Source organism: Bubalus bubalis, chromosome 5, assembly GCF_019923935.1.
Source record: "Bubalus bubalis isolate 160015118507 breed Murrah chromosome 5, NDDB_SH_1, whole genome shotgun sequence".
Classification (NCBI taxonomy): Eukaryota; Metazoa; Chordata; class Mammalia; order Artiodactyla; family Bovidae; genus Bubalus; species Bubalus bubalis.
The window spans coordinates 4,883,421-4,911,151 of NC_059161.1; the positions used below are offsets into that span (position 1 = coordinate 4,883,421).

A 27,731-nucleotide genomic window follows, 5' to 3' on the forward strand; every position below is an offset into this window, starting at 1 on the left:
TATATATATATATATATATATATATATATATATATTTGTCTTTATATTAAAAAAATTTTTTTAACATATTTGTTTATTTGGTTGTATCAGGTCTTAGTTGCAGCATGCGAACTCTTTTTTTTTCCCCGAAACTTTAAAGTTTTATTTTGTATTGGGGTATAGCCGATTAATAATGTGGTGATAGTTTCAGATGAACAGCTGAAGGGACTTAGCCGTACATTTACATGTATCCTTTCTCCCGAAAACTCCCCTCCCATCTAGGCTGCCACATAACGTGCAGAGTTCCATGTGCTATACAATAGGTCCTTGTTGGTCATCCATTTTAAATAGAGCAGTGTGTACTTAACTTTTCCAAGGTCCCTAACTATGCCTTCCCTCCCAGCAGCCGTGGTTCATTTTCTGTGAGTCTCTCTCTCTGTTTTGTAAGTGCATTGATATGATTTCTTTTTAGATTCCACATATAAGGCATGTCATAAGATATTTCTCCCTCTCTGTCTGACTTACTTCACTCAGTATGACACTCTCTAGGCCCACCCATATTACTGCAAATGACATTGCTTCATTCTTTTTAATGGTTGAGTAATATTCCATTGTATGTGCCACATCTTCTTTATCCATTCCTCTGTTGATTTAGACTGTGTTTCCATGTCCTGGCCACTGTAAACAGTGCTTCAGTGAACACTGGGGTGCATGTATCCTTTTGGATCATGTTTTTCTCTGGATATGTGGCACACAAACTCTTAGTTGTGGGAAGTGGGATCTAGTTCCCCAATCAGAGATCGAACCTGGGCCCCCTGCCCTGGGAACATGGAGTCTCAGTCACTGGACCATCAGGGAAGTCCCTACGTGCTTGTCTTGCTGACAGAGTTTTTTGCTGCCCCTGCAAGTGTTGCACCCGGGGAAGTACTGAGCGTGCCTCACCTGAGTCCAGGCCCCAGAGTGAGGGCCCAGTGCACACCTGGCCCCCATCACACTGTCTGAGGGGGGCGCAGAGGGGGCCTTCCCCCAGAGACATCGTTCTCCTTAGCCTCTACTTGGCCCTTATTTGGGGATGAAGACAAGGCCCCCGAACTTCTCTTTCCTTTAGGAGGAATCTCACCGTTCCGTCCCCAGCCCTCACCCATCCCACCCCTGTCTGCTTCAAAAACTGTCAGGATTAATCCCAGACTGCCTCAGATGCCAGTCAGGGTCCAGGCAGGAAAACAAACCACACAGGCTACGAAACAGATAATGTAAAGGGATCCCAGGACTCACAGGAAGTGTCACACCCACTCGGGTACTTGAGCTCATTTCTCTTTGTACACTCCCCAGTTGGAATCACCTTCTGCATCTCCCCAGCTCTCTGCGGTGCCTGTGTGCTCTGGACTCACTGCCTTCCTTCGCATCTGGCTTTGCTGAATGCCCCCTCCTCCTGTTCCCGCCCTGACCTGGCCCTCTCCAGAGAACACGCCTTCTCTCCTGCTCCTCTGACCCGGAACCTCCTGGGACCGTGGACCACCCACCGTCTCATACCTGCTTCCAGACTGTTGCTTCTCCTTTCTTCCCGGAAACAGATGACAAGAAAGCAAAGGGCACAGACAGCTGGAAGCTCAGTTTCCATACCACCTCACCTTGAGTTCTCCTTGTTACAGGGAGAGATGACTGAGAATTTTTACATTTGGCTCATAAGACCTTCTCTAAAACTTCTACTTTATGATGCGTCTTTATGATTTCAAGATCCTAGTAGGAGATCCTTCCAGTACCCTGGCCTGTGAGTTGCAGCCTACTTAGACCACACTCTTAGAGCATCTCCCTCGCTGGGATTTCAGCGTTTTCACTACAAGCCGATGAATCCGCCTCCGTTTCCCCAACCCTCACCCCTGACTGTCATCATTTTCGCACTTGGCTTGGCCTCCATGGCTGATCGTAACCCCTTGTTCCGTCTTCGTGCTTGTCTGGCAAATTCCAGTTCCCAGGCCAGCTCCATGCCCGAACCTTGCTGGACCGTGACCGCTCATCTCCCGGAAGCCCGCAATTCTCCTCGGCTCTGTCGTCCTGCTTTGTTGACTTTATCTCTCTCTGCTGCAGACTACTGCCCCACTCCCTTTTTGTCCTGAAACCTAGAGCACCTCCTTCCTTCTCTGAGAACAAGGCAACAGCAGCCAGTGTTTACTGCCTGCGTTCCCCGCAGCTCCCGCTGTGAGTGCCTTGCTGATAGCGCCTCTCATAGCTACAGCAGTCAGACTGAGTAGACGTTGTCATGAGCACACGTTCAAGTCAGGAAACCTCTGCATCCAGAAGCTGAGTCTTTGCCTGAGGTCATGGGGAGTAAGTGGTCAGGCTGGGGTTCCCCCAGGAAGGGGGCTCAGGAGCTGGTTCTCTGATCCTCACCTACACCAACAGCATGCTTCCTGCCGCACTGAGGATGCAGAGGTGCTGCAGAAAGTTCCACAGCATCCATCACCCGCTGCGTTCCCATCCCCTGCTGCCTCCCCTCCTGTGACAGCCTGAAAGGTCTGTGCACTGGTGAGGCAGGCTCTTTCCTAGTAACAGTAAAGACCCCAGCCATCTACACGGTCGTTGTTTTAGCAGCTGCCTTTCCTCACGTCTCCAGGGTTTTACTCCCTATCAGGTCATTTCTGATTCATGCACAAAGTGCTGTTCTTACCTCCATCTCCCCAAAAAACAAAGACTTCTCATTGATACCACATATCCATTCACACCCGGCATCTTTCTGCTTTCTTGTAAGCAACACTCCTTGAAAGAACCTACGTGTTCATTTTGTGATAGTTCACTGATTCCGTATACTTTTCCATGTAAACGTTATGCTTGAATTAAAAGGTGCTTTTTAATGTAAAAGAAAATAATCACTTTGAAAGATGCTTTTATTAGCTGTTTCTAGTTCTCCTCTTTGTTGAAGTCACTTCAGCCAGATTTTGATGACTCTAGTAAAACCTTGCTTTGTCAAGGTCATCAGCGCCTCCACACTGAATCCAGAGGTTATTTCTCAGTCTTCGTCTTGAACTATCAGGCCACCTCTCTCTTCTGGGGCCGCTTTACCCTGCCACTCCCGCTTCCTCCTGGTTCTTTTCCCGCCTCCCTGGGGGCTCCTCTGTGTCTGTCTCTCCAGCCTCTAAACTTTGAGGTACACGAAGACTCAACCACTGAAACTTTTTCACACTTTTGCTCATTCCCTTAATGCTTTCAGGCCGTCTCACAGCTTCCAGTACTGCCTCTACAGGGAGGCCTTCCAGCGTTACATCTTTAGGCTGGACCTTTCATCTGTAGACTCGTTTATCCAACGTCTTTTGTTTCCACTTGACTGCCTAGTGAGCGTCTTTAATTTGTCCAAAAGCACCCCTTGCATCCCCAGTCCCGTGACGTCTTCCCTGGTGTGTCGGTCCAACACACTTCTGTTATGATCTCCTCTCAGCTCAGGCCCCACACCTTGGGGTGTCCCTAAGTGTGCTTCTCTCCTACCCTTTCTCTATAAATTCAGACAGTCTGCCTGATTCTAAACTCAGTCCCTCAACAAATCCTGTCTTCTTTCCAAGTACATTCAGAACTAGGTCACTTCTCACCATCACCGACAGCCCCATCCGAGCCTATGTCTCTGCAGGTCCCTGTCGGATCTTGCCTTCACCCTTGTCTTCTCTGGAGCCTGTTTTCCACTTAGCTGCCAGGGCAATGCTTTTAAAATAGTCATCAGTTGGATTCTAACATGCTCCACTTCTATACCCCCGCTGGCCTCTCATCTCACTGGAAGCCAGAGTCTTACAGTGACGTGCAAGACCCTGCAGTGTCTGCAGAGAAAGAAGTCAGTTTTTCCAGGTGCGTTTATTCAGCTCTGATAGGTCCCTGCTGCATGCTATGCATTGTTCTAGGCTCTGTGGATACTGGGAGAAAAGACCTCATTCCTGTCCTCAGCCACTCCCCGTCCTTGGAGCTGTGCCTAGGGAATCATGAAAGCACAGAAGTGGGGGCACTTTACTTGGCTTTATGGAAATGACCAGAAGCCGTGAGACGTTTCCAAGAAAGTCTCCCACAGAACAAAATGGTTGTAGGCGGAGGGACTAGCTTGTGCAAGCCTTCAGAACAAGGAACTCACATTTTTATTTTTAAGTACGTTAAGACGGAAAGAAACTTATAACCTAATAGATACTATGTAGCAATGTGGTCAAATTCCTTATTTTGACAATTGGCATGGATTTGCAATTCTTCTAAGTCAAAGTTGGGCACTTTTTCTCTGAAGGTCCAGATAGTAAATATCCAGATTTTGCAGCTCATGTGACCTGTGTCACAACCACTGGGCCCTGCCATTGCCGATGGGGAAACAGGCACAGACAATGTGCACATGAGCGGCTGTGACTCCGTGCCAAGACTTTATTTATGGACACCGAGATCTGAATTTCATATTGTCTTCATGTGTCATGAAATCAAACTGTTTGGAGGTCTATTTTAACTAGTGTTCATAAATGTGAAAACTTCTTAGCTTGCAGACTGTACGCAAGCAGCTGTGGGCTGGATTCTGCCCTGGGCCTTAGCTTTCCCCCATCTGGCTTTATTATTAATATTAGCTCCTGGTTTGTATGGAGCAGCAGCACAAGCTGGTATGAAACCCACCTTTGAAGGAGTGAACTGCATTAGGACAGGCTGTTTTCCTCTGTGACTTTCACTGTAGGTACCCCCAGCCTCATCATCTACCTCCTGTAGGTACCCCCCACCGTCTACCTCCTGTAGGTACCCCCCACCGTCTACCTCCTGTAGGTACCCCCCACCGTCTACCTCCTGTAGGTACCCCCCACCGTCTACCTCCTGTAGGCACCCCCACCATCTACTTCATCACCTGGGTGAGGCCTGGGAACCTATCAGGGTTCTCATTCTCCATCACTTGCCCAGTCAGTTGACATTAAGCCCTGTTACAAGTTCTGCTATGAAAACAGCTCTTCTCTGGTTTTGTCTCCACTACTTCTGTGTTCCTTTAAATTCTCATTATAACTGACTTAGGCCCCTGGGATTGCTTCCTTTTCGCTTCCATCTCTAGTCTTGACTCCAGTCCACTGTCCATTCCATCTTCTGAAATCCATGTGACAGTGTGACTGCCTGGACCTTAATCCTTCACTGGCCCATAGGGTACTTGGAACTGAATTACAGTGCAAGCTCTGAAGCCATACTGTCTAGCTCAGCTACCTACTAGCATGTATGACCTTGACCAAGTAGCATAGTTGCTCTAAGCTCCATAAAACATGGAAAATGATGGTGCACTTCTGATAGACTTCTGGTGCTGACTGCATCAGTAACCTACATTACAAGACTCTGAGAGTGCCTGGAGCAAGTATTCAACTACTGGCCATCACTGTTATTTTTCATATTTTTTAATTCCTTTCTTCCTCTTCCAACCTCTTTTTTGTCTTGCTTTTCTTGTCTGTGTTCTTTGCTCCGGGCACCACCTTGCAGTTCAGTCAGAGGCCCGGTTCCTGGTGTGTCACGTCCATTGCAGGGTCAGCCCAGGGGTGCTCCCGCCAGAAGGCTGTCTGCCTTCCAGGTGACTCAGCTTTCCTTCCCCTTGTCCCGGGCTCCTCGTATACTTCTGATGTAATGTACTGTGATTCTTTCTACTCCTCTGTTCTGGACCCAGAACATCCTGAGGGCGGGAACCACATCTTTCCATTCTGCATTCTCAGCACCTAGTTGTATATATACATACACACACACACGCACACACACACACACAGTGAGCTGGTTCAAAAAATACGTTGTAGTTTCCGGTCTGTAACTTCCAGACATAGGTTTTATTTACCCAAGTTCATACCCTGGCACATAGTGGTTACTCAGCATCTGCTAAATGGATATGATTTTGGAGAGTGCAAATTTTAAGTTGATAGCAGTTCACTTGCAGAATTTATTTTACTTTTAAAATGCTATTCTTTTTCGCATGATTGTAGATTCATTAGGATACAGAACTCCTAAAACAAACAGAAGGACAAGACCCTTTGTTCCTGTGGCTCAGTCTAACTTGACCTTCATAAAACCACTAAAAGGCAAGTGTTTAATATCTTTACAGTCTGTGAAAAACTGACACTGAATGAAGCATTAATCGCATTTCAAATGGAAATGAATTGATTTTTTTTAATGGAATAAAAGTCTTGAAGAATTGTTAAAGTGTGTGTCCCAATAACAATTAGGATATTTTCTCAGAGTTCAATGAAGTTGACTCACTTTTCTTGGGATTTTTAAATAACTAGGAGGTACTGCCTTACTTTTTCTCTCTTACTTTTACTACATTTTATACCCCAAAATGGGCTTCCTTAGTAGCTCAGCTGGTAGCGAATCTGCCTACAATGCAGGAGACCCCAGTTCGATTCCTGGGTCAGGAAGATTCCCTGGAGAAGGGATAGGCTAACTGTCTGGTATTCTTGGGCTTCCCTGGTGACCCAAATGGTAAAGAATCCACCTGCAATGCAGGAGACCTGGGTTTGATCCCTGGGTTGGGAAGATCTCCTGGAGGAGGGCAACCCACTCCAGTATTCTTGCCTGGAGAATTCTGTGGACAGAGGAGCCTGGCGGGTGACAGTATGCGGGGTCACAAAGAGTCAGACATGACTGAGTGACTGAGCATGGCACAGCACACCCCAAATGCTTTCAACTACTTCCAGCAGGAAGTAGAAAAGTAAACATCGTTCAGTGTCTTAAAGGTGATCTTGCTGACGATAGTCTATTGCTATAGATTGTATAATAATTTAAAGGAAAAATTTTTATGCCTTAACCTAACTGTATTCCTAGGTATACCTAGACATCCAATGCCGTTTGCTGCAAAAAACATATTTTATGATGAACGCTGGAAGGAGAAGCAGGAACAGGGCTTCACTTGGTGGCTAAATTTTATATTAACTCCTGACGACTTCACTGTAAAAACAAATATTTCTGAAGGTAAACATGAAGTTAATGTTTAAATTGGATAATACTTTCTTTGTTTTAACGGGTCATTTTTAACATGATTTTTCCATTCTTTAGTTGTACAGATTTATTGGGCTTCCCTGGTCGCCCAGATGGTAAAGAGTCTGCCCATAATGTGGGAGACCTAGGTTCAATCCCTGGGTCAAGAAGGTCCCCTGGAGAAGGAAATGGCAGCCCACGCCAGTATTCTTGCCTGGAAAATCCCATGGACAGAGGAGCCTCGCAGGCTACGTAGGGTCACAAAGAGTCGAACACTCCTGAAGTGACTTCACTTTCACTTTCACAAGTGTACCATAGTGTAGTACTTTAGCCACCTCATGCGAAGAGTTGACTCATTGGAAAAGACTGATGCTGGGAGGGATTGGGGGCAAGACGAGAAGGGGACGACAGAGGATGAGATGGCTGGATGGCATCACTGACTCGATGGACGTGAGTCTCAGTGAACTCCGGGAGTTGGTGATGGACAGGGAGGCCTGGCGTGCTGCGATTCATGGGGTTGCAAAGAGTCGGACACGACTGAGCGACTGATCTGATCTGATCATAGTGTAGTTAGTGGCACAGCACACTAGGTCATTAACACGAATGCTCATTATTGTCCAGGTGAGACAGTTTTGTGCTATAAGTACTGAACTTTTTTTTGCTCATCAGCCAGTGTGATTTCCAGCCTTTCCAGTGAATGGGTTTTATTGTAAGACAGATTCAGTCTGCCTTAACAGAGATATGGCTGCCTAGAAACCCAGTCCAGTCTTAGCTGCATCAATAAAGTGGAATGTCCTGGTGGGTCATTTTGTCTTGTATGGCCTGTTAGGGATATTGTCTCTACTGGACCCTGTTTAAGATGTTTGTGGCCAAGTATATAATGATGAGAGGTCTAAAAACCAGTGGATATGAGAAATTTTTAAAATATTTCACTGTAGTTCTGGAAAACAGAAAAACTCAAAGTATGGAATGTGATGGAAACATGGTGTTCTTCAAATATTTAAAGGGTTTTCTCCTGAGACAAGGAAGATTCACTTGTGGTACTCTCCCATAGAAGTTACAGAGATCAGTTCAACTCCAGATAAGGAAAACCCCTTTAAAATACTTAACTTGCCCAGGCATCCCACAGGCTGACTTTAAGGGGGACGATTTCCCTCTTGCTGTAGTGTTCCAGCAGACACTGGTCTGCATTTGTTAGAGAAGTGTATATAGGAATTCTACCTTTGATTAGGTACTTTTCTTTTTCTCCAAAAGTAAACAAAACATGATTTTTAGTTCTTTCCTTGAGAGAAGATGTGCTCTATGAAAATTCAAATTGCATTTCAAAATTTGACTTTAACAAATCACATTCTTTTTTTAACCTTTATTAATTTATTTTAAAATATTATTTCTATTTCTCTTTGGAATAGAGAAATATAACTTTTTTTTTAATGTATTCAAGCATATTGACTTTTTACCTTTTGGATATTTTCCATTACTTTATTATTATTATTCTTTTTAAATTTATTTTTAAAATGGAAAGATAATTGCTTTTAGTATTGTGTTGGTTTCTGTCATACACCAGCATGAATCAGCCATGGATATATGTATGTCCCCACCCTCTTATACTCCCTCCCAACAAATCCCATCCTTTAGGAGCTTATCTTTTGATAAAGTGTATGGAAGCAGAGAGGCCAGCTAGGAGGCTCTCTCATGAGTCTGGGTTAGAGGAGATCATGTTGGAACCTGGATGACAGTGGTTATAAGAAAGGGTTAGATTTGGGATACAGTTTGCAGGTACAGTCAACTGGTTGTGACCATAGGATAGCTGAAGCTTCTGAGTGAAGGATGCCACCTTCACTTTGAGGTGGGAAGGAGAGCAGCAGGCTGGAAGGCACAGGGAATAGATCCTGTCTTCACCTGCACTTATTGCTAGATTTTAAAGTGTATGCACGTATTGTTTAACCAGAACTGTCCTTTTTTTCATTTTGACCCAGTAAATGCTTCCACTCTTCTTCTGGGAGTAGAGAGTCAACGTAAAGTAAGTGTCCCGAAAGCGCCTACCAAGGACGAGGTGTCTCTCAGAGCTTATACCGCGCGGTGCAGGTTGAACAGGTTGCGCCGTGCCGCGTGCCGCTTATTTACTTCTGAAAAAATGGTTAAGGCTGTGAAAAAGCTTGAAATTGAAATCGAAGCTCGGCGGCTAATTGTTCGGAAAGACAGGCACCTCTGGAAAGATGTGGGTAAGAAGATTATAGAAATCTCTGAGATTAATTCTTTAAAAACACTCTAGAAATTTTTTTTTCAGAGTCAAATATATACATGGTTTCACTTTGCTACCTAAAATTTCGCAAACTTAAACAAGATCATGTACATATATAAAAGAGTGGAAGTATACTTTAACATATTTCATATATATGATGTTCCTTTTTGGTCTCTGATTTCTCTCCATGAAATTGTATTCACTGTCTCATATTTGATTAGTAGTCTGAGCTTACTTGCGTTTCATATGTGTTTCAGGAGAACGGCAGAAAGTCCTGAATTGGCTATTGTCATATAATCCTTTGTGGCTACGAATCGGCCTAGAGGTAAGTACACCATTCAGTTTTTGAAAAAAGATACTTTGATATATATATATTTGATATATATATATATACATATTTTGATATATATATATATATACTTTTAGAAGATTCTTTAATAAAATGATGGTTTCAGTTATCAAATTATTTGGTTGCTTAATCTCCCAGTATGAAATTTAAGGTCCCTTCATAAACGCTCAATAGGTTAATAGACTCTGTCATTCTGTATTACTGTCATTTTGTTACATAGCAGTTTTCCCGTTAGTTTCTTATATATATAAAATTTGGTACCAGATGTAATATCAAGTACAGTTAACTCCTTTCTGAGCATTTACCAATGACAATACTGCTGCTACTGAAGTGACTTAGTCACTGATCACTTCAGTCGTGTCCGACTCTGTGCAACCCCATAGACGGAAGCCCACCAGGCTCCCCCTTCCCTGGGATTCTCCAGGCAAGAACACTGGAGTGGGTTGCCATTTCCTTCTCCAATGCATGAAAGTGAAAAGTGAAAGGGAAGTCGCTCAGTCTTGTCCAACTCTTAGCGACCCCATGGATTGCAGCCTACCAGGGTCCTCCATCCATGGGATTTTCCAGGCAAGAGTACTGGAGTGGGGTGCCATTGCCTTCTCTGAATGACAATACTAGGCTGTTTAAAACACATTAAATACATTTTCTAATTTAGATCTCCATAAAATCCAGTGAGGTATTTATTGTTATCCCAACTTCACTGACAGAACAGAAGCTGAGATGGTAAGTGACCTGCCGAATGCCAGTGAAGGGCCAGGACTGGAATCCACACCAGTCTGAAGTCACCAGAAACATTTAGATGGAACACTACTCATGAAAACATCAGAATTTGAGTTTTTCACATGGTGTATGGTTCAATAATATTTAGAATGATAAAACTTACTCAATTAGAAAGCCACTAGGAGTTGAGTGTTAAAAATATTCTTTTATTCCAGCCCTCAGTGTTTCCATTTCCTTTAGTCTTTTACTGGTGAACTCTTGTATCTTGTTTAGGCTTTTTACCTTTATAATGTGGGATATCCCATTATTCAATTTTTTCTAAGTTTTTGAATAGAAAAATCTTTTGTACTAAAGAGGAATCTTTACAATAATCTGTCTGTTTATCAGAAAATTGAGCTGTTGAGAGAATGAATGATAATCCCATTATGGTCACCCAACTAGACTTGTTAAAACTTGTTAAGATTTCTTACTTTAATTCTTATTTCAACTGATTCGAAAATCAACTTCTCATTTCTTTCAATGAAAAGTTAATCAGAAAATTACATATCAACTGGCTATGCTTTAGATATCAAAGTGTTCCAGAAGCTCAGCTAAAGTAGAACCTGTCTAGGGCTTCCCTGGTGGCACAGATGGTAAAATAGGACCTGCCTATTTGGGGCATAGCTCTTTGGTGGCAGAGGTAACACGTAGGAGAGTTAGAACATGCAGTGCCCTTTGAAGCTTCCTCCTAGAGGCAGTGTGCATCACCTCATCCATAGTTCTGCCCACAGTGCACTACCTGTCCAGACACAGATGCGGCAGAAATATTTCTTCTTTCACAATACATACAGCAAATCTAGGCCATTTGGTGGGAAAGGGAACTTCTAAAGGGAAGGGAGGAATGAGTAATTATAAACAAAACATTCTACCATCACACCTTAGAATTCTGTTAGGAGGCATGACCTTTGAGGATCTTAAGAAAGCATCACATGCCAAAAAAGTAAAGTAAATAAAGACAAAATGTCTCTATTTTGGCAGATATTAGTATTTTTTATGCTTTTCTCTAGTTTTATGGATGTAAAGTTATAAAATACAATTTGATGTTTTTAGTTTTTTCTAATTCTTTAAAAATCATTAACAATCACATTGATGTTAAATTAATGACATATTTTAATCTTTGATTATATACAGATTGAACATCTCAAGTTATTGTTTTAGATGATTTACAGATGGTTTTCCATTTGTTAACTACTAAAGCATTTAGAATTATTTAGGTGTCTGTTGTACCTTCATGATACACTTGCAGGACGTGCGTTCATGTGTGCTAAGTTGCTTCAGTCTTGTCCGACTCCTTGCGACCCTATGGACTGTAGCCCGCCAGGCTCCTCTGTCCATGGGATTCTGCAGGCAAGAATACTGGAGTGGGTTGCCATGCCCTCCTCCAGGGGATCTTCCTGACTGAGGGATCGAACCTAAGTCTCCCATGTCTCCTTCCTTGGCAGGTGGGTTCTTTACCACTAGTGCCACCTAGGAAGCCCACTAGCAGGACAGTTATCATTAAATTTGAACAAGAGGCCTACATTTGGTAGTTCTTAAAAGAAAAAATTGCAATATAAATATCACTTGTCATATAATTTTTAAGAACTTATCTTAGTCCTGAACTTATCTTAGTCCTGAACTTTCTTCTCTTCTTCACTGTGAAGAAGAGTGCACTAAAAATTGCACAAAACATTACATGTTCAGCCCAAAGAGGCCTGGCGAACATCCTCATCTCTCCCAGAGGAATCAGAACCTCGCCAGTTCCTAGACCATCGTCATCTGTCCCTCCCCTCTGCTTCCCTGTGCCCCGAAGAGAGCACACAGCCCTGACTTGGGCTTGGATTTCTTTTCAGACGATATACGGAGAACTGGTGCCTCTGGAAGACAACAGTGACGTCACGGGGCTGGCGATGTTCATTCTGAACCGCCTGCTTTGGAATCCTGACATCGCAGCCGAGTACAGGCACCCGAGTGTCCCTCACCTGTACAGAGATGGTGGGTGGCTCTGCCTCCGTCGTGTGCTCCCCATGCTGTGTGCAGAGGGCATCCTGTCCTCATTCCTGTCTCTGTTCTGACTTCACCTTCCAGAGAAACTGGTGTAAAAGGCCCCTCTCTCCACTGCCGTCTCCTCCTACGACCTGCGCCATTCCCCATCTTTCCCCCACGGCTATAGCCCTATCGCTATTTGTGCCTGCTGTCTCTCCTCTCCACCTCACAAGCAGGCCTCACGCCCTGTGGAGGTCACGTCTGTCTTAGGCTGCCACTTGCTGTTTTAGTATTCTTAGCCCCTAGGTCGGTGCCTGCGGTGCTCATGACGTAGTTGTCCTGTGAAGCTAACCCAGTCTCTTGCTGTGTCTGTGCCCCAGTTTCTTCCATGAACTGGAAACGTTAAATAGTACCCGCCCCATAGAGCCGTCGTGAGCCTTAAATGAGTCTGTACATGGAAAGCCTAAGAAAGACACGCAGTGTGCTCCTGTGCTTACTACTGCTGGTTTGTTCTAGCAGATTATAACTATCCTACTTTTACATAAAACTTGTTTTTTTTTTTTAATTGAGGTATAGTTGATTTACAATGTTATGTAAGTTTCAGCTCTTCAGCATAATGATTCATAATTTTGAAAGGCTATCCTCCATTTATAGCTTTTATAAACTATTGGCTATATTCCCTGTGTTGTACAATATGTCCTTGTAGCTAATTTATTTGATAAGCTATTATCAAATAAGCTATTATTTATTTTATTGTGATTTGTACTTCTTAATCTCCTCCTCTGTCTTGCCCCCACCGTTCCTCTCCTCTCTGGTAACCGCTAGTTTGTTTTCTGTATCTGCAAGTCTGTTTCTTTTTTGTCATATTCACTAGTTTGCTTTATTTTTTACATTCCACATATAAGTGATACCATGCAGTATTTGTCTTTCTCTCTCTGACTTATTTCTGTAAGCATAATGCCCTTCAGGTCCATTCATGTTGCTGCAAATGGCAAAATTTCATTCTTTCTTATGGCCGAGTAGTATTCTGTTCCACACATGTACATACATACACATATACATATGTATACACCACATCTTCTTTATCCATTCTTCTGTCAATGGACACTTAGGTTGCTTCCACATCTTGGGTATTGTAAATAATGCTGCTATGAACATTGCGGTGTATGTATCTTTTTGACTTAGTGTTTTCATTTTCTCTGAATATATACTCAGCAGTGTAATTGCTGGATTACTTGGTAGTTCTCTTTTTAGTTTTTTGAGTCATCTCCATACTGTTTTCCATAGTTGATGCACCAATTTACGTTCCCCCCGCCAAAAAAAAAAAAAAAACACACACACAGAAAAAAAAAAAAGGTAAAATAAGGAATTTTATAGCCTTACAAAGAATTCCAAGATAATTTGACTTTAAAGTATAGGACACATCTCAAGAATCCTTAGCAGGAATATATAGACCAAAAGCATAGCAGAATAACTAAATACAGAAAAATATTTCAGAAACCCCCCACCAAGAAAAGAAAACCAAACTTGTCTTACATAGATGAATGTGCTATGCCTTTTTGTACTTTATTTCAGGTCATGAAGAAGCTCTGTCTAAGTTTACATTGAAAAAGCTATTATTGTTGATTTGTTTCCTTGATTATGCTAAAATCTCTAGACTTATTGATCATGATCCTTGTCTCTTCTGTAAAGATGCAGAGTTCAAGGTATGGTTTTCATCTTATATATTTTATTTCACATATAAGACTTTTGTCTGTTTTTATTGTGTATTTTCTCCTCAGAAAAAGTGATTTTCCCAAAGAACACCAGTCTGACTCTTTGCAACCCCATAGACAATATATATATACAGTCCATGGAATTCTCCAGGCTAGAATACTGGAGTGGGTAGCTTTTCCCTTCTCCAGGGGACCTTCCCAACCCAGGGATCTAATGCAGGTCTCCTGCATTGCAGGCGGATTCTTTATCAGCAGAGCCACAAGGGAGCCCAATAGTTTTTATCTTATATTTTATATTTCACATATAAAATTTTGTCTGTTTTTATTGTATATTTTCTCCTCAGAAAAAGTGATTTTCCCAAAGAACAGAACTCTGGAGTAGAGCAGGAATGCCTGCCCAGTAGCTCTAACCCTGCCCAGCTTGTTAGTTGACATTTCACCAGTGCATCATCCTAGCTTTGCTCTGAGAATGAATGTAACTGTGCTTCTGAGGAATTAATTTGGGAGAAAATTTCTTTCCTAATTTAGTATACTATCAAATTCTAATTTTTAGAGTGTATTGTTATTTATGAGCCCTTTCTTAAAAAGTCTTAAATTGGAAATATTGGAAATATATGAGGTTTCCATTTTCACCATATGAAACTGTCTTTTTATACTACTGTTAATTTTACTTTATTTCTATATGCACAGAATGATGTGAAGAATTTGTTTTTATTGTAAACAGAATGATGATACTGGATTATAATACCTTCTGTTTGTTTCTCCATAGTCAAGTAAAGAAATCCTTCTGGCTTTTTCACGAGATTTCCTAGGTGGTGAAGGTGACCTTTCCCGTCACCTGAGCTTACTAGGATTTCCTGTGACCCACGTCCAGATGCCTTTCGATGAATTTGATTTTGCTGTTAAGAATCTTGCTGTAGACTTGCAGTGTGGGGTGCGTCTCGTGTGAGTATAAGAAATGGAATTATGTCTCTCCCTAGAATAGACTAAAATTTTCTGGAAGACACTTTTTTCTAACATACACAATCCCTCTTGCTCCTTTATGTAATGGGATAAATCTAGGGTTTAAAAAAGTTGGGGTAAGTTCAGGAAAATAGTGTGAATTTTAGGCCAAGAAACCTTGTCCCCTATCCACATTTTTCCCTGCTGGCAGGTGATGAGGTCTGAGTACGAACCACTGATGCCCCAGAATAGGAGTTGGGGAAAGCATGGGGCTAATTAAACTATAAGACTTAGCACTTTATCTGCAGTGATTTCATGACTTCTACATCATTTGAGACCAGTTTTAGTTGTTTTAACCATGTTGCACATGTAAGGATGCAGCTCTGAAATTAAAAGACACTTGCCCCTTGGAAGGAAAGCTGTGACAAACTTAGTGTATTAAAAAGCAGAGACATCAGTTTGCCAGCAAATGTCCATATAGTCAAAGCTATGGATTTTCCAATAGTCATGTGTGGATGTGAGGTTTGGACTATAAAGAAGGCTGAGCACTGAAGAACTGGTGCTTTCAGATTTTGGTGCTGGAGAAGACTCTTGAGAGTCCTTTGGACAGCAAGGAGATCAAAGCAGTCCATCCTAAAGGAAATCAACCCTGAATACTCATTGGAAGGACTGATGCTAAAACCAAAGTTCCAATACTTTGGCCACCTGATGCAAAGAGCTGACTCACTGGAAAAGACCCTGATGCTGGGAAAGATTGAGGGCACAGAGAATGAGATGGTTGGATGGCATCACCAACTATATGGACTTGAGTTTGAGCAAACTCCAGGAGATGGTGAAGGACAGGGAATCCTGGTGTGCTGCAGTCCATGAGGTCACAAAGAGTCAGACACGACAACAACAACACGTGAGGAGAAGTGAGATGAAGACAGGGCGTGGTTTACCCAGGTTTTACCCGGCAGTGGCAGTGGGCATCAGCTCCCGACATCCAGCTTCGTGTCGCACGTGTTTCCTCACTGACACGCTAGAGTCCTAGGCGTTGGCTTTGATGTGACAGCAGTGAGTGACCACTGCCTGCTTGGAAGGAGCGGCCTTTACACTGTACGTCGGGTGGCTTCTTTACAATATGTGACTTGAAGGCATCCGTCTTGTTTCTAAGAAACTCTCTAATTTATATTATGTCTGACATTTGTGAGGAAGTTATCACTGTATCTTTGTGAATCCCCAGTTCTTCACAAATAGGATACATGGGACTTTCTTTGGTAGTTTAGTGGTTAAGAATTTGCCTTGCAGTGCAAAAGATGCAGGTTTGATCCCTGGTCGGGGAACTGAGATCCTACATACCTTGGAGCAGAGAAGACCCAGCACAGCTAAACAAATAAGCAAACAATAATAGCACACATGTCTCTCGTTGCCTTCTAAATTAAATTTCCATGAACCTTCTTTTCTTTTCCGATCATATATTCTCATGACAAAGTAATAGTCTTGAACTTTACTGTAACTTCCTCTCTTGAGTAATTTCTATATAGGCTGGAGCATTTGCTGAGAATGTTCTCCATACTATTTTTATATTTAATTTTAATTTGTTCATTCCATAAATCCAAACCAGCACATCTGTTTTCTGGGCACTAGCAATTCATGATTTGAAACTTTTTCCTCTGTCTGGGAGGAGCAGTGATTGGCTTCCTGTTCAGTGTAATTTTTTTATGATGAAAGAAAGTTTTTGTTCTTTTATAGGCATTACTAAAGACTTCCCAATGTTGGGTGTTGATGCTTTGTCATTTTCAGAAACTCTCACTAGTTAGGAGACTCAATCTTGCTTGACAAGCTTCTGTTTTCTTCAGTGTCCCCAAAACGAGCATAGGTCTCGGAGGTCATTTGCGGTCACTTGGGAACGGTTAATCCACTGATGCTGTAGGTGACGGTCAGTCGGTCAGTCTAGTGTTGCAGGAATGCTTCAGACGTTGATTGAGTGGTTGGCCTACACCTATCTTACATTGCTTCCTAACCTTTAGAAATTATGGTTCTGTAAACAAGTCTGCCAAATTTTAACCAGATACAGTCATTAGTTGGGCTCGATCTTTCTGTGGAAACAGTGATTTTTGTCTAGTGTAAAACACTAGATGATATTAGGAGTTTGAATTTAAATTGTGGTGTAAATGATTTTTTAAGGTAGGCACTCAAACATTTTTGCTTTACCTGGTATAAATATAAGACAAAGGCTTCATCGGAAACTGTAACAGTGGGGTTTAGTTCTGATCTTAGTCTTGTCATTACTAGTTGTAAGATCACGGGAAATTTATTTTACTTTTCTGGGCTTTGGTTTCTTCATCTGCCAGATATGGGATAATAATTGCCCGACTGTGGGATTTGCCATGGACAAAATAAGAAAAGGACTAAAATAAGAAAAGAAAGCGCTTACCTGATGTGTAGAACACTGGAGTCCGTCAGTCAGTGTCCGTTTTCCTTTCTTTTCCCTAAAGAGCCTTGTTCTTCTGTTTCTGTGTGCATTTGTGTGTGTGCATCTTATTTCCCATTCTTACATTCTGTTCATAGACCTTAACCCCCAGGCTTAAATGAGAAATAACTCTATTTACTTAACTATGGAGTAACAGTTTTGAGATCTTTCTAACCTAAAACCCTTTAACTCTGGAAGATTGATATGGGTGATTATTTAAATGAAGTTAGTTTTTCCTGCATGTTTTTATCTTAACAATTTCATGTGGCAATCCCTTCACTGTTAGGCGAACTATGGAACTTCTCACGCAAAACTGGAATCTCTCAAAGAAACTCAGAATTCCTGCAATAAGTCGTCTTCAAAAGATGCACAATGTTGACATCGTTCTTGAAATTCTTAAATCACGAGGAATTCAGCTGAATGATGAGCATGGTAAAAACCAAGTAACGATAAAAGTTTTCTTCTCACTGAAAATCAAGTTGTACGTACTTTGTGCTAACGGACTCTTTTCCATTTGCAGGAAATGCAATCCTGTCTAAGGATATTGTGGACAGACACAGAGAGAAAACCCTGGCATTGCTCTGGAAGATTGCATTGGCTTTTCAGGTATTGTACATTTGGTGCATTTTTGTACTTTTTGTCAGTTTTCAGTATTGACTTATAAAAGTCTTTTGTGTCAAATAAAGACTAGCAGTAGTAGCTGTTACTTGTGAGACTTATTCTGTCCTAGGAACTGTGCTAATGGCTTTATGTACACTCCAGTCTAATCCTCACAAGGCCCCCAGTAGGTTGCTCTTGTCATTTCTTTATAGGGGAGGAGACTAGAGCTAAGCGTTCCTCACTGATCAGACACAGACGAGATCAGATCCCTGACTTAGGTGAACACAGATCCCATGCACTCAAGCACTGAAACGTTCCATGACTTCCTTGTAGACTGTGTTTGCCTTAAAAAAATATTGATAGTAGCAGACTTGAACTTTTGTGGGCCAAAAATAATGTATGAAAAATATGGTATTTATCCTCTTTTTATATTCCAGGTGGATATTTCCCTTAATTTGGATCAGTTAAAGGAAGAAATTGACTTTTTAAAGAACACACAGAGTATGAAGAAAATGATGTCTGCACTGTCATGCCGTCCTGATGCTGTTATCAGTAAAAAAAGAGATGAAAGGCATAGCGGTCCCTTTGAACAATACAGTGAAAGCGTAAAGCTACTGATGGATTGGGTAAATGCGGTCTGTGGCTTCTATAATAAAAAAGTAAGTTCTGTGTTTTTGTTTTAGCCTAATTTCTTTAAGCAAATTTTGGTTAAAATCAAATAAACAGTGCATGAAATAATTTCTTTAATGTCATATAAGGTAGTAGAATTTTATTACTATATAGATTATTTATATAGATATTTTTATATGATGTATTTTATATGTGTATATATTAATATATAATAATTAACATATAAATATAACAATTATATAACTATAATGATACATCTTATCGTATAGATTTATTATATAATACAGATGCTAATATAATTTATATTATAAACAATACAATGTGTTAATACCAATTAAAAATTATAATAATAATGATGATGAATTTTTTTCTTTTTTTTCTTATTGTAGTATAATAGCTTTACAGTGTGTTTATTTCTGCCATTAAGCAAAGCGAGTCAGTTACATGTATACCTGTATTCCCTCTTGGTTAATATGTACAAGCAAACTTTTCCTCTAATGAGTAAGGGTGCCGTCACATACCTAATTTCATCAAATCTGTCACCAATTGTGTAATGAATGATTATTTTATGTCTTACTAGGGAAAAAATACCCTAGTTGGTAGTCTTAAAAGGAATTGCTTGCATAGAACTGGGGCGCCAAAGGATCATACCCTTATTACAAAGTGAAGTCACTCAGTTGAGTCGGCAACCCCATCGACTGGAGCCCTCCAGGCTCTTTTTCCATGGGATTTTCTGGGAAAGAACACTGGAGTGGGTTGCCATTTCCTTCTCCAGGGGATCTTCCTGACCAAGGGATCAACCCGAGTCTCCCACACTGTAGACAGACTCTTTACTGTCTGAGCCACCAGGGAAACTCTTATTACAAAGGTGAATGCAAACAAACCCACCATGCACAAAGGGACATTAGAGGACTTTGCCCCATTGGGTAGAGAGGGAGGAAATAGTCTGAGTTGTGTCTTTTATAATGATTTGTTAGATTGATCCTCCATTGCTATATGAAATGTATGTTTAAGTATAAATACATGAAAATAAATGGTCCTGATGCACATGAATAACATATCCCATAAGGAATGTAAAACAGAAAAACTGTCAGATATATGATCATCTGTGTTTTCAGTAAGTACTAGAGAGCCCCAAAGACCCTGGTGCTGCAGTCCTGCGTCCCATGCCTTTCTCATGACTCCAGTCCCTTGGCTTTCCTAGGTCCATAGACACAGCCCTCCAGTCACTGCCTGTCTTCACACGGCATTCTCCCTATGTGTCTTGTCTCTGTGTCTCTCTCCCTTTCTCATAAGGGCACCAGTCACATCAGATTAAAACCTCATCTTACTCCAGTGTGGTCCCATCTTAACTGGTTAAATCTGCAATGACCCTATGTCCAAACAAGATCACATCCTGAGAGTCTGGGAAGGACATGAATTTTTTGATGAACACTCCCCAACCCAGCACAATAATATAATATTTTAGAGGTGAGAATTTGGCCATGAATGTGGTAGTATACAGTATAACTTCCCAGGTGGCTCAGTGGTAAAGAATCTGCCTGCCAATGCAGGAGACGAGGATTTGATCCCTGGGTCGAGAAGATCCCCAGGAGAAGGTGATGGCAAACCCACTCCAGTATTCTTGCCTGGGAAATTCCATGGACATAGGAACCTGACAGGCTACAGTCCCTGTGTTCACAAAGAGTCAGACACACCGGAGCATACAAGTGGTATTACACTAGGTGCTACCATAAATCAGCATGCCAGTCCTAGCTATTGAAAGGAAATATGGACTGTCAAGCCACCAGTGCCTGTATTCTTACCTAGATACAGTCCATTCTTTTCCCAACATGTCTCACCAGGTGGAGAACTTCACAGTGTCTTTCTCGGACGGCCGGGTGCTGTGTTACCTGATCCACCACTACCACCCTTGCTATGTTCCTTTTGATGCCATATGTCAGCGAACCACCCAGACCGTGGAGTGCACGCACACTGGTTCCGTCGTGCTGAATTCATCATCTGAATCGGATGGAAGTTTTCTGAATTTCTCTCTTAAATCACCTGATCAGGGTTAGTCCCTTTCAGTTAATTTACTTCTCCAGTGTTTTCACTGGCCTGTCTGATTTCTGGCCCTCACAGTATAATCTGATCTCTCTGTTTTACTTGCATTGCAGAAAATACTTCAGAACTATACAAAGAACTCCTAGAAAATGAAAAGAAAAATTTTCAGTTGGTTAGGTCTGCAGCTAGAGACCTTGGTGGAATACCTGCCATGATCCATCACTCAGATATGTCAAACACAATCCCTGATGAGAAGGTAAAGTAAAAGTTCCTGAACAGTAATAACTCTGAGTAATCAGAGTCTCAGATCATAGGAAGTCTCATGCTGTCTCAGAAACTTCTGTCTTCATCTTTTATGTTCTCTCTTAGGTGGTGATTACCTATTTGTCATTTCTTTGTGCGAGGCTTTTGGATCTTCGTAAAGAAACGAGAGCCGCTCGACTTATACAAACAACTTGGAGACAATATAAGCTAAAAAAAGATCTAAAACACCATCAGGTACTCCTCAAAAATGAAGTGTGTGTGTGCCCAGCCACCCAGTCATGTCCAGCTCTTTGAGACCCCAATGGACTATAGCCCACCAGGCTCCTTTGTCCATGGGATTTCCCAAGCAGAAATACTGGAGTGGGTTGCTATTCCCTTCTCCAGGGGATCTTCCCCACCCAGGTTCCAACTCACATCTCTCGTATCTCCTACATTGGCAGGTGGCTTCTTTGCCACTGAGCCACCTGGGAAGCCCAGTCAGTAATGAAATACTGTAATGTAAATTGTTCATAAAATGTCAGCTGAATGATTCTTGATATCGTTTTTACATTTTACTGATGTAGGAAATTACCAAGGTAATTTTCATGATTGTGTGTGTTTCGAGTAGGGGATGCATATTTCTCCCTAATCTCCAGTGTTTCCTTCGTTGGGTATTTTTTCCAGGCTTTGTCCTCCTTTTCACTCTGTTCCAGGGGACGTGGAATAACTTACGCACGTTGTGAATTTGTGAAAAGTAAACTGGCGTTGTCTGACTCATCTCTTCCCTTCTTCCTCTTGAACTCTGATGTGCCTCCGGGAAACAGGAGCTTTCCTTTCCTTTTTCGCGCTGTGCTCTGGGAGGCTTGCCCCCAACCAGTGCCTCTCTGGCCTGGGTGTCCCCTGCCAGACTCTGCAGTTCGATTTGCCACACTCATTTTGTCTGCCATGAAACTGTCTTCCAGGCTATCGTTTGTTAGTTTAAAAGTGGCATTTTGGTTTCCATCGCTTAACTTCTCAGAACATTTAGGACCCAAGCTCAGGGATAAGGGTTGTCCCTCTGTGTCCCTGATAGCACGAATTTTGCATTAACGTAAAATAAGTGTTTTCTTGAGTTTGGAAAAAATGTCATTTTTCACAATATTAGAAATGATCTCCTTGGTCAAACTGAATAAATGATTTTAATCCTCTACTCTTTTCACTAATAATGCTGTATTTATTCGGAGAAAGTAAAAAAAGCATTCATGTTTAATAAATCTTAGCAGGTATTTCAGAAATATATTTCACCCAAGATTGCACTTTAGTTCTGAATTACAATGTATTTATGATAAAGTTCTTCGAACCTGTAAAGTAGCTAAATTTTGGCGCTTCATACCATTTATTCTCTTGCACCATTTCAGACCTGGGTTGTTGTCATTGTTTAGTGGCTTAGTCCTGTCCAACTCTTTGTGACCCCATGAACTGCAGCACTCCAGGCCTCCCTGTCCGTCAGTATCTCCCGGAGCTTGCTCAAACTCATGTCCATTGAGTCGGGGATGCCATCCAACCATCTCATCCTCTGTCGTCCCCTTCTCCTCCTGCCCTCAATCTTTCCCAGCATCAGGGTCTTTTCCAATGAGTGGGCTCTTCACATGTGGTGGCCAGACTTAGAATAGCAATTTGATCCCTTCCCTATCTGTGTTCTCATGCTGCATGGTTTCCAGTTGTAGTTAAATACCAGTCAGCACCTACAGCTGATCTCTGTGCCGAGCCTGCCCTCGCATTGCTCACTGTCTCACGCAGCAGCACAAAGGGCCGTCAGACAGCCTGTACGTTGTTCCTCTCCACCAGAGGAATAATTTATATTCCCGTATCTAATTCAAGTGAAGTGAAGTAATAAGTCTAGCCTTACAGAGTAGCAAAGTGATTAGGAGCACAAACTCTGAAGCCAGACTGCCTATATCAAATCCTGGCTGGCTGACCCCTGGGGGACCAGGTGTCTACTTGACCTCCCTGCCCGGGTTTCCTCACAGCCATGGGGGGAGAAGGCAATGGCACCCCACTCCAGTACTCTTGCCTGGAAAATCCTGTGGACAGAGGAGCCTGGTAGGCTGCAGTCCATGGGATTGCTAAGAGTCGGACACGACTGAGTGACTTCACTTTCACTTTTCCCTTTCCTGCATTGGAGAAGGAAATGGCAACCCACTCCAGTGTTCTTGCCTGGAGAATCCCAGGGATGGGGGAACCTGGTGGGCTGCCGTCTGTGGGATCACACAGAGTCGGACACAACTGAATTGACTTAGCAGCAGCAGCAGGGGGGTAGGGCCGGTTCATCTGTTCTCAAGGTTGTTGTGAGGTTGGATCGCTCATTCTCGCAGTGTTTAGAATGGTGCCTGATACCTGGCATTTAACCTGTTACTATTCACTGAAATTCATTGTTAGAAGTAGAGATGTGCAGGGTGCTGGCCTCTGGAACTCCCGAGGCAGCCAGCTCCTCTTTGGACACTGACACCGCAGGCAGTCCTGACACCACTTGTCACAGCCCCGAGCTCTGTCCTCTTGAGCCTCTATACTTAAAGCCACAGTGTATTCTAGTAGTAAGAGAGGATGTTTTGCTTCTTTTTTTCTTTTTTGGGAATTCCTTTCTTCAAATTGCAGCAAAACAATACTTCTAGGACTTCCCTGGTGGTCCAGCAGTTAAAACTCCTAGCTTCCAATACAGGAGGTGTGGGTTTAATCCCTGGTCAGGGAACTAAGATCCCACATGCTGTGAGGTGCGGCCAAATAAGTAAATACACATTAATAATAAATAAACACAGTACATCCAATTAAAAGCAAAAAATAATACTTCCTTATACTGTAAAGCATTTTGTTTATTTGAGTCTCTTTTTCCTTTTTTTTTTCTCCTACTTTGTTATTCAGTCACTCAGTCATGTCTGACTCTTTGCAACCCCATGGACTGCAGCATGTTAGACTTCCTTGTCCTTCAGCTATGTCCCAGAGTTTGCTCAGACTCATGTCTACTGAGTTGATGATGCCATCCACCTGTCTCATCTTCTGTTTCTGTTGTCCCCTTCTCCTCCTGCCCTCTGTCTTTCCTAGTATCAGGGTCTTTTCTAATGAGTCAGTTCTTCGCATCACATAGCCCAAGCATTGGATCTTTGGCTCAGCATCAGTCCTTCCAATTAATATTCAGGATTGATTTCCTTTAGGATTGACTGGTTTGATCTGCTTGCTGACCAAGAGACTCTCAAGAGTCTTCTTCAGCACCACAATTTGAAAGCATCAATTCTTTGGAGCTCAGCCTTCTTTATAGTCCAACTCTCATATGTGAACATGACTATAGCTTTGACTATATAGCCCTTTGTTGGCAAACTGTTTCCCAAAAATCAAGCATGAATTCATTCCACCATAATCTGAGAAACTGTTGTTGTTGCTTAGTTGCTCAGTTGTCTCTGACTCGTGTGACCCCATTGACTGTAGCCCACCAGGCTCCTCTGTCCATGGGATTTCCCAGGCTAGAATACTGGAGGGGGTTGCCATTTCCTCCTCTAGGGGATCTTCTTGACCCAGGGATCAACCCACATCTCCTGTGTCTCCTGCATTGGCAGGCAGATTCTTTACCACTGAGCCACCTGGGAAGCCCAATCTGACTTCTTACAAATAATGGCTTAGGGTCTCAAGTGATTGTTTACTTCATTTTTGCCTTTTTTTTTTTCTTTTAGGAGAGAGACAAAGCTGCAAGAATTATTCAATCAGCTATAATCAATTTCCTCACTAAACAACGATTTAAAAAGAAGGTCAGCGCAGCATTGGTCATTCAGAAATATTGGCGAAGAGCCTTAGCAAAGAGAAAACTATTAATGTTGAAAAAGGAAAAACTAGAAAGAGTTCACAGTAAATCAGCATCTATTATTCAGGTATGGTATTCTCAATTTTTAGATTTAAAAAGGTTTTATGACATTTTTAAGGGAGTAAAATATGGTAAAGTTTTAAATTAAATTTTAGGCTTCTAAATTTTATCTAGCACTTTAACAAATATTTGGTATCTCCCTACTACATGTAAAACTCTTGGTTATGTTGAACATGAGGATCAAACAAATCAAAGCACCTACTTCGCTCTGACAGGGGGAGCAGTTTAATTCTGCACCCCATTTTGTTGTTGCTCAGTCCTGTCCAACTCTTTGAGACTCCGTGGACTGCAGCACACGAGGCTTCCCTGTCCTCCACTCTCGCCTGAAGTTAGCTCAAATTCATGTCCAGTGAGTTGGTAATCCAGCGATCTATCCTTTGTCGCCCCCTTCTTCTCTTGTCATCAGTCTTTCCCAGCATATGATATCCTACAATTTATTCATCTCTTCTATTGTCGATGGATATCTGGGTTTCTGGTTTTGAGCTGTATGACTAAAGGTTTTATGAACGTGAAATATATACACTCTGTTTGGCGCATACCTACGAGTGCAGTCGTTTGCCTGAAGGCGTATGTGTTTCAGTTTTAGTAGATACTGACGAGGAGTTTTCTAAGCTGGTTGTAGGACCACCGGCTGTTTAAAATACCTGGAGGTTATGTCTTTAATTTCAGTGATTCTAGTAGTGGTACCTTAGAATAGTTTTAGTTTGCGTTTTGTTGATAATGAATGACACTGAACACCTCTTTATACTGAAAATCTTTTGTGAAGTGTTTTTTCAAGGATCTTTTTTTTTCCATTTTTTATTTTGATTGCCTTCTTGTGGATTTGTGTGAGATCTTTATATATTCTGGTTATTGGTCCTTGTTGGATATGTATGTTGTAAATATCTTCTCCCAGACCATTATTTATAGTTTTATATATTTCCAGTGAAAATTCTTAATTTTCTTCTGTGGTTAGTGGGTTGTGTGGGGGTGTTTTTTTTTTTTTTTTAACCATTTGAGGAGTACTTGTTTAACTGCTAAGACTTTGAAGATATTCTCCTACACTATATTCTATTCTGAAAGCATTAATGTGTGGTCTTTCACATTTAGATCTCTCTTGAAATTAATTCCTGCATATGATTTGTGCCAGGGACCATATTTCGTTTTGTATATGTGGATAGCCGCTGTGTCAGTCACAGGTCACTGAAGTGACCAGCCTTGCCTTGCCGTGCTACCTGTTGTGCACATCAAGTCTCTTTTCGCTGCGCAGGGCAGCATGCGGGGTCTTTTCACTGCGCAGGGCAGCATGCGGGGTCTTAGCCCCCAACAAACTGAACCCCCGTCCCCTGCAGTGGAAGCCAGCGTCCTCACGGCTGCACTGCCTGGGGATTCCCCGAGCACGGATTCTTACGCGTGTGGTTCTGTTTCTAGAATTTTTTTTACTATTTCATTGTTCTTTTTGTCTCCCATCGAACCATATACTCTGGCTTTACAAGAAATCTGAACATCTGGTAGACAAAGACTTCTTTTGTTTTCTTTAAGAAGTTTTTAGCTATCCTAAGTCCTCTGCATTTTCTTACAGATTTTGAATCTGAAGTTTAAAAAATATCAGAATTTGAGATTTAACTGAATATGTCAGTTAAGTTAGAATTGATACCTTTAGCTACTGAACATGGTATTAATAAATACCTATTTATTCAGGCCTTCTTTAAAAGCCTCCTAAAATGATTTTATTATCTGATGCAAGAAGTCTTAAATACCTTTACTTAGATATTTTTTAAAATTTAAATTTAATAAATTTTAACTTTATGCAGATTAAAATTAAATTTTTAATTTTCAAATTATTAATAACACTCAGTAAAATGTGCATGTCTTTTTTTGGTGTGCAGTTACACAAATTTAAACACACACACAGGTTGTGAACAGTCCATCTCCCAGAAGAACTTTTGCATTCCATTTCTCTGTGGTCCGCTCTTCCTCCACACCCATGCACCAAGCTCTGTTCTCTGTTACTATGGTTTTGCCTTTTTAAAAATATCACATAAGGGAGCCTTACACTAGGTCAGCCTTGGAGACTGGCCTTTCCTCTGCAGGAGGCCTTGGAGCCTCATCCTGGTGTGGCATGTGTCAGGTGTGGCATGTGTCAGTGCATGCATTCTCCTTCATTGCTGCGTAGTGTTCCCTGGTGTGGATGTGCCACAGTTTGATTAAATGTTAATCTGTTGAAGGATATTTGCATTGTTTCCAGTTTTAGGTGATTTCATTCTGTTAGGGTAAATATCTAGGAATGGGATTGATGGGTCATTTGTTAAGTATATGTTTAGCTTTATAGATGAGTTCAGTCACTCAGTCGTGTCCAACTCTTTATAACCCCATGGACTGCAGCACATCAGGCCTCCCTGTCCATCACCAAATCCTGGAGTTTACTCAGACTCATGTCCATTGAGTCAGTGATGCCATGCAACCATCTCATCCTCTGTCGTCCCCTTCTCCTCCCGCCTTCAATTTTTCCCAGCATCAGGGTCTTTTCAAATGAGTCAGTTCTTCGCATCAGGTGGCTAAAGTATTGGAGTTTCAGCTTCAGCATCAGTCCTTCCAATGAATATTCAGGACTGATTTCCTGTAGGATGGACTGGTTGGATCTCCTTGCAGTCCAAAGGACTCTCAAGAGTCTTCTCCAACACCACAGTTCAAAAGTATCAGTTCTTTGGCGCTCAGCTTTCTTTATAGTCCAGCTGTCGCATTCGGCACTCAGCTTTCTTTATAGTCCAACTGTTGCATCCATACATGACTACTGGAAAAACCATAGCTTAGACATCGCGCAACCCTCTAGACTGCCTTATTCCATTTTGCATGCCCACCCCCAGTGTGTAAGGGTTCTAATTGCTCCATATCCTCAGCAACGCTGATCGCTTGTGTTTCACCCGTTCTGATAAGTGTGTAGTGGTCTCTTGGTTTTAATTTGCATTTTCTCAAAGGCTATGTATATGTTTTCAAATGCTTAA

The 27,731-nt window shown here is 41.9% G+C and overlaps 1 protein-coding gene across 2 annotated transcripts in view; it reads left to right on the top strand.

The window, feature by feature from the left end:
• Nucleotides 1-27,731, top strand: part of ASPM (assembly factor for spindle microtubules) — a 61,109-nt gene that overhangs the window by 9,976 nt on the left and 23,402 nt on the right. For both annotated transcript variants that reach the window (XM_006064884.4, XM_044942641.2), the window contains exons 4-17: nucleotides 5,925-6,020; nucleotides 6,763-6,909; nucleotides 8,892-9,137; nucleotides 9,415-9,482; nucleotides 12,098-12,239; nucleotides 13,806-13,936; nucleotides 14,715-14,890; nucleotides 17,629-17,774; nucleotides 17,863-17,948; nucleotides 18,380-18,601; nucleotides 20,417-20,624; nucleotides 20,729-20,871; nucleotides 20,985-21,113; nucleotides 24,560-24,754. In XM_006064884.4, the coding sequence (XP_006064946.4) occupies nucleotides 5,925-6,020; nucleotides 6,763-6,909; nucleotides 8,892-9,137; nucleotides 9,415-9,482; nucleotides 12,098-12,239; nucleotides 13,806-13,936; nucleotides 14,715-14,890; nucleotides 17,629-17,774; nucleotides 17,863-17,948; nucleotides 18,380-18,601; nucleotides 20,417-20,624; nucleotides 20,729-20,871; nucleotides 20,985-21,113; nucleotides 24,560-24,754 (2,135 nt within the window). The remainder of the gene's footprint in view (nucleotides 1-5,924; nucleotides 6,021-6,762; nucleotides 6,910-8,891; nucleotides 9,138-9,414; nucleotides 9,483-12,097; nucleotides 12,240-13,805; nucleotides 13,937-14,714; nucleotides 14,891-17,628; nucleotides 17,775-17,862; nucleotides 17,949-18,379; nucleotides 18,602-20,416; nucleotides 20,625-20,728; nucleotides 20,872-20,984; nucleotides 21,114-24,559; nucleotides 24,755-27,731) is intronic.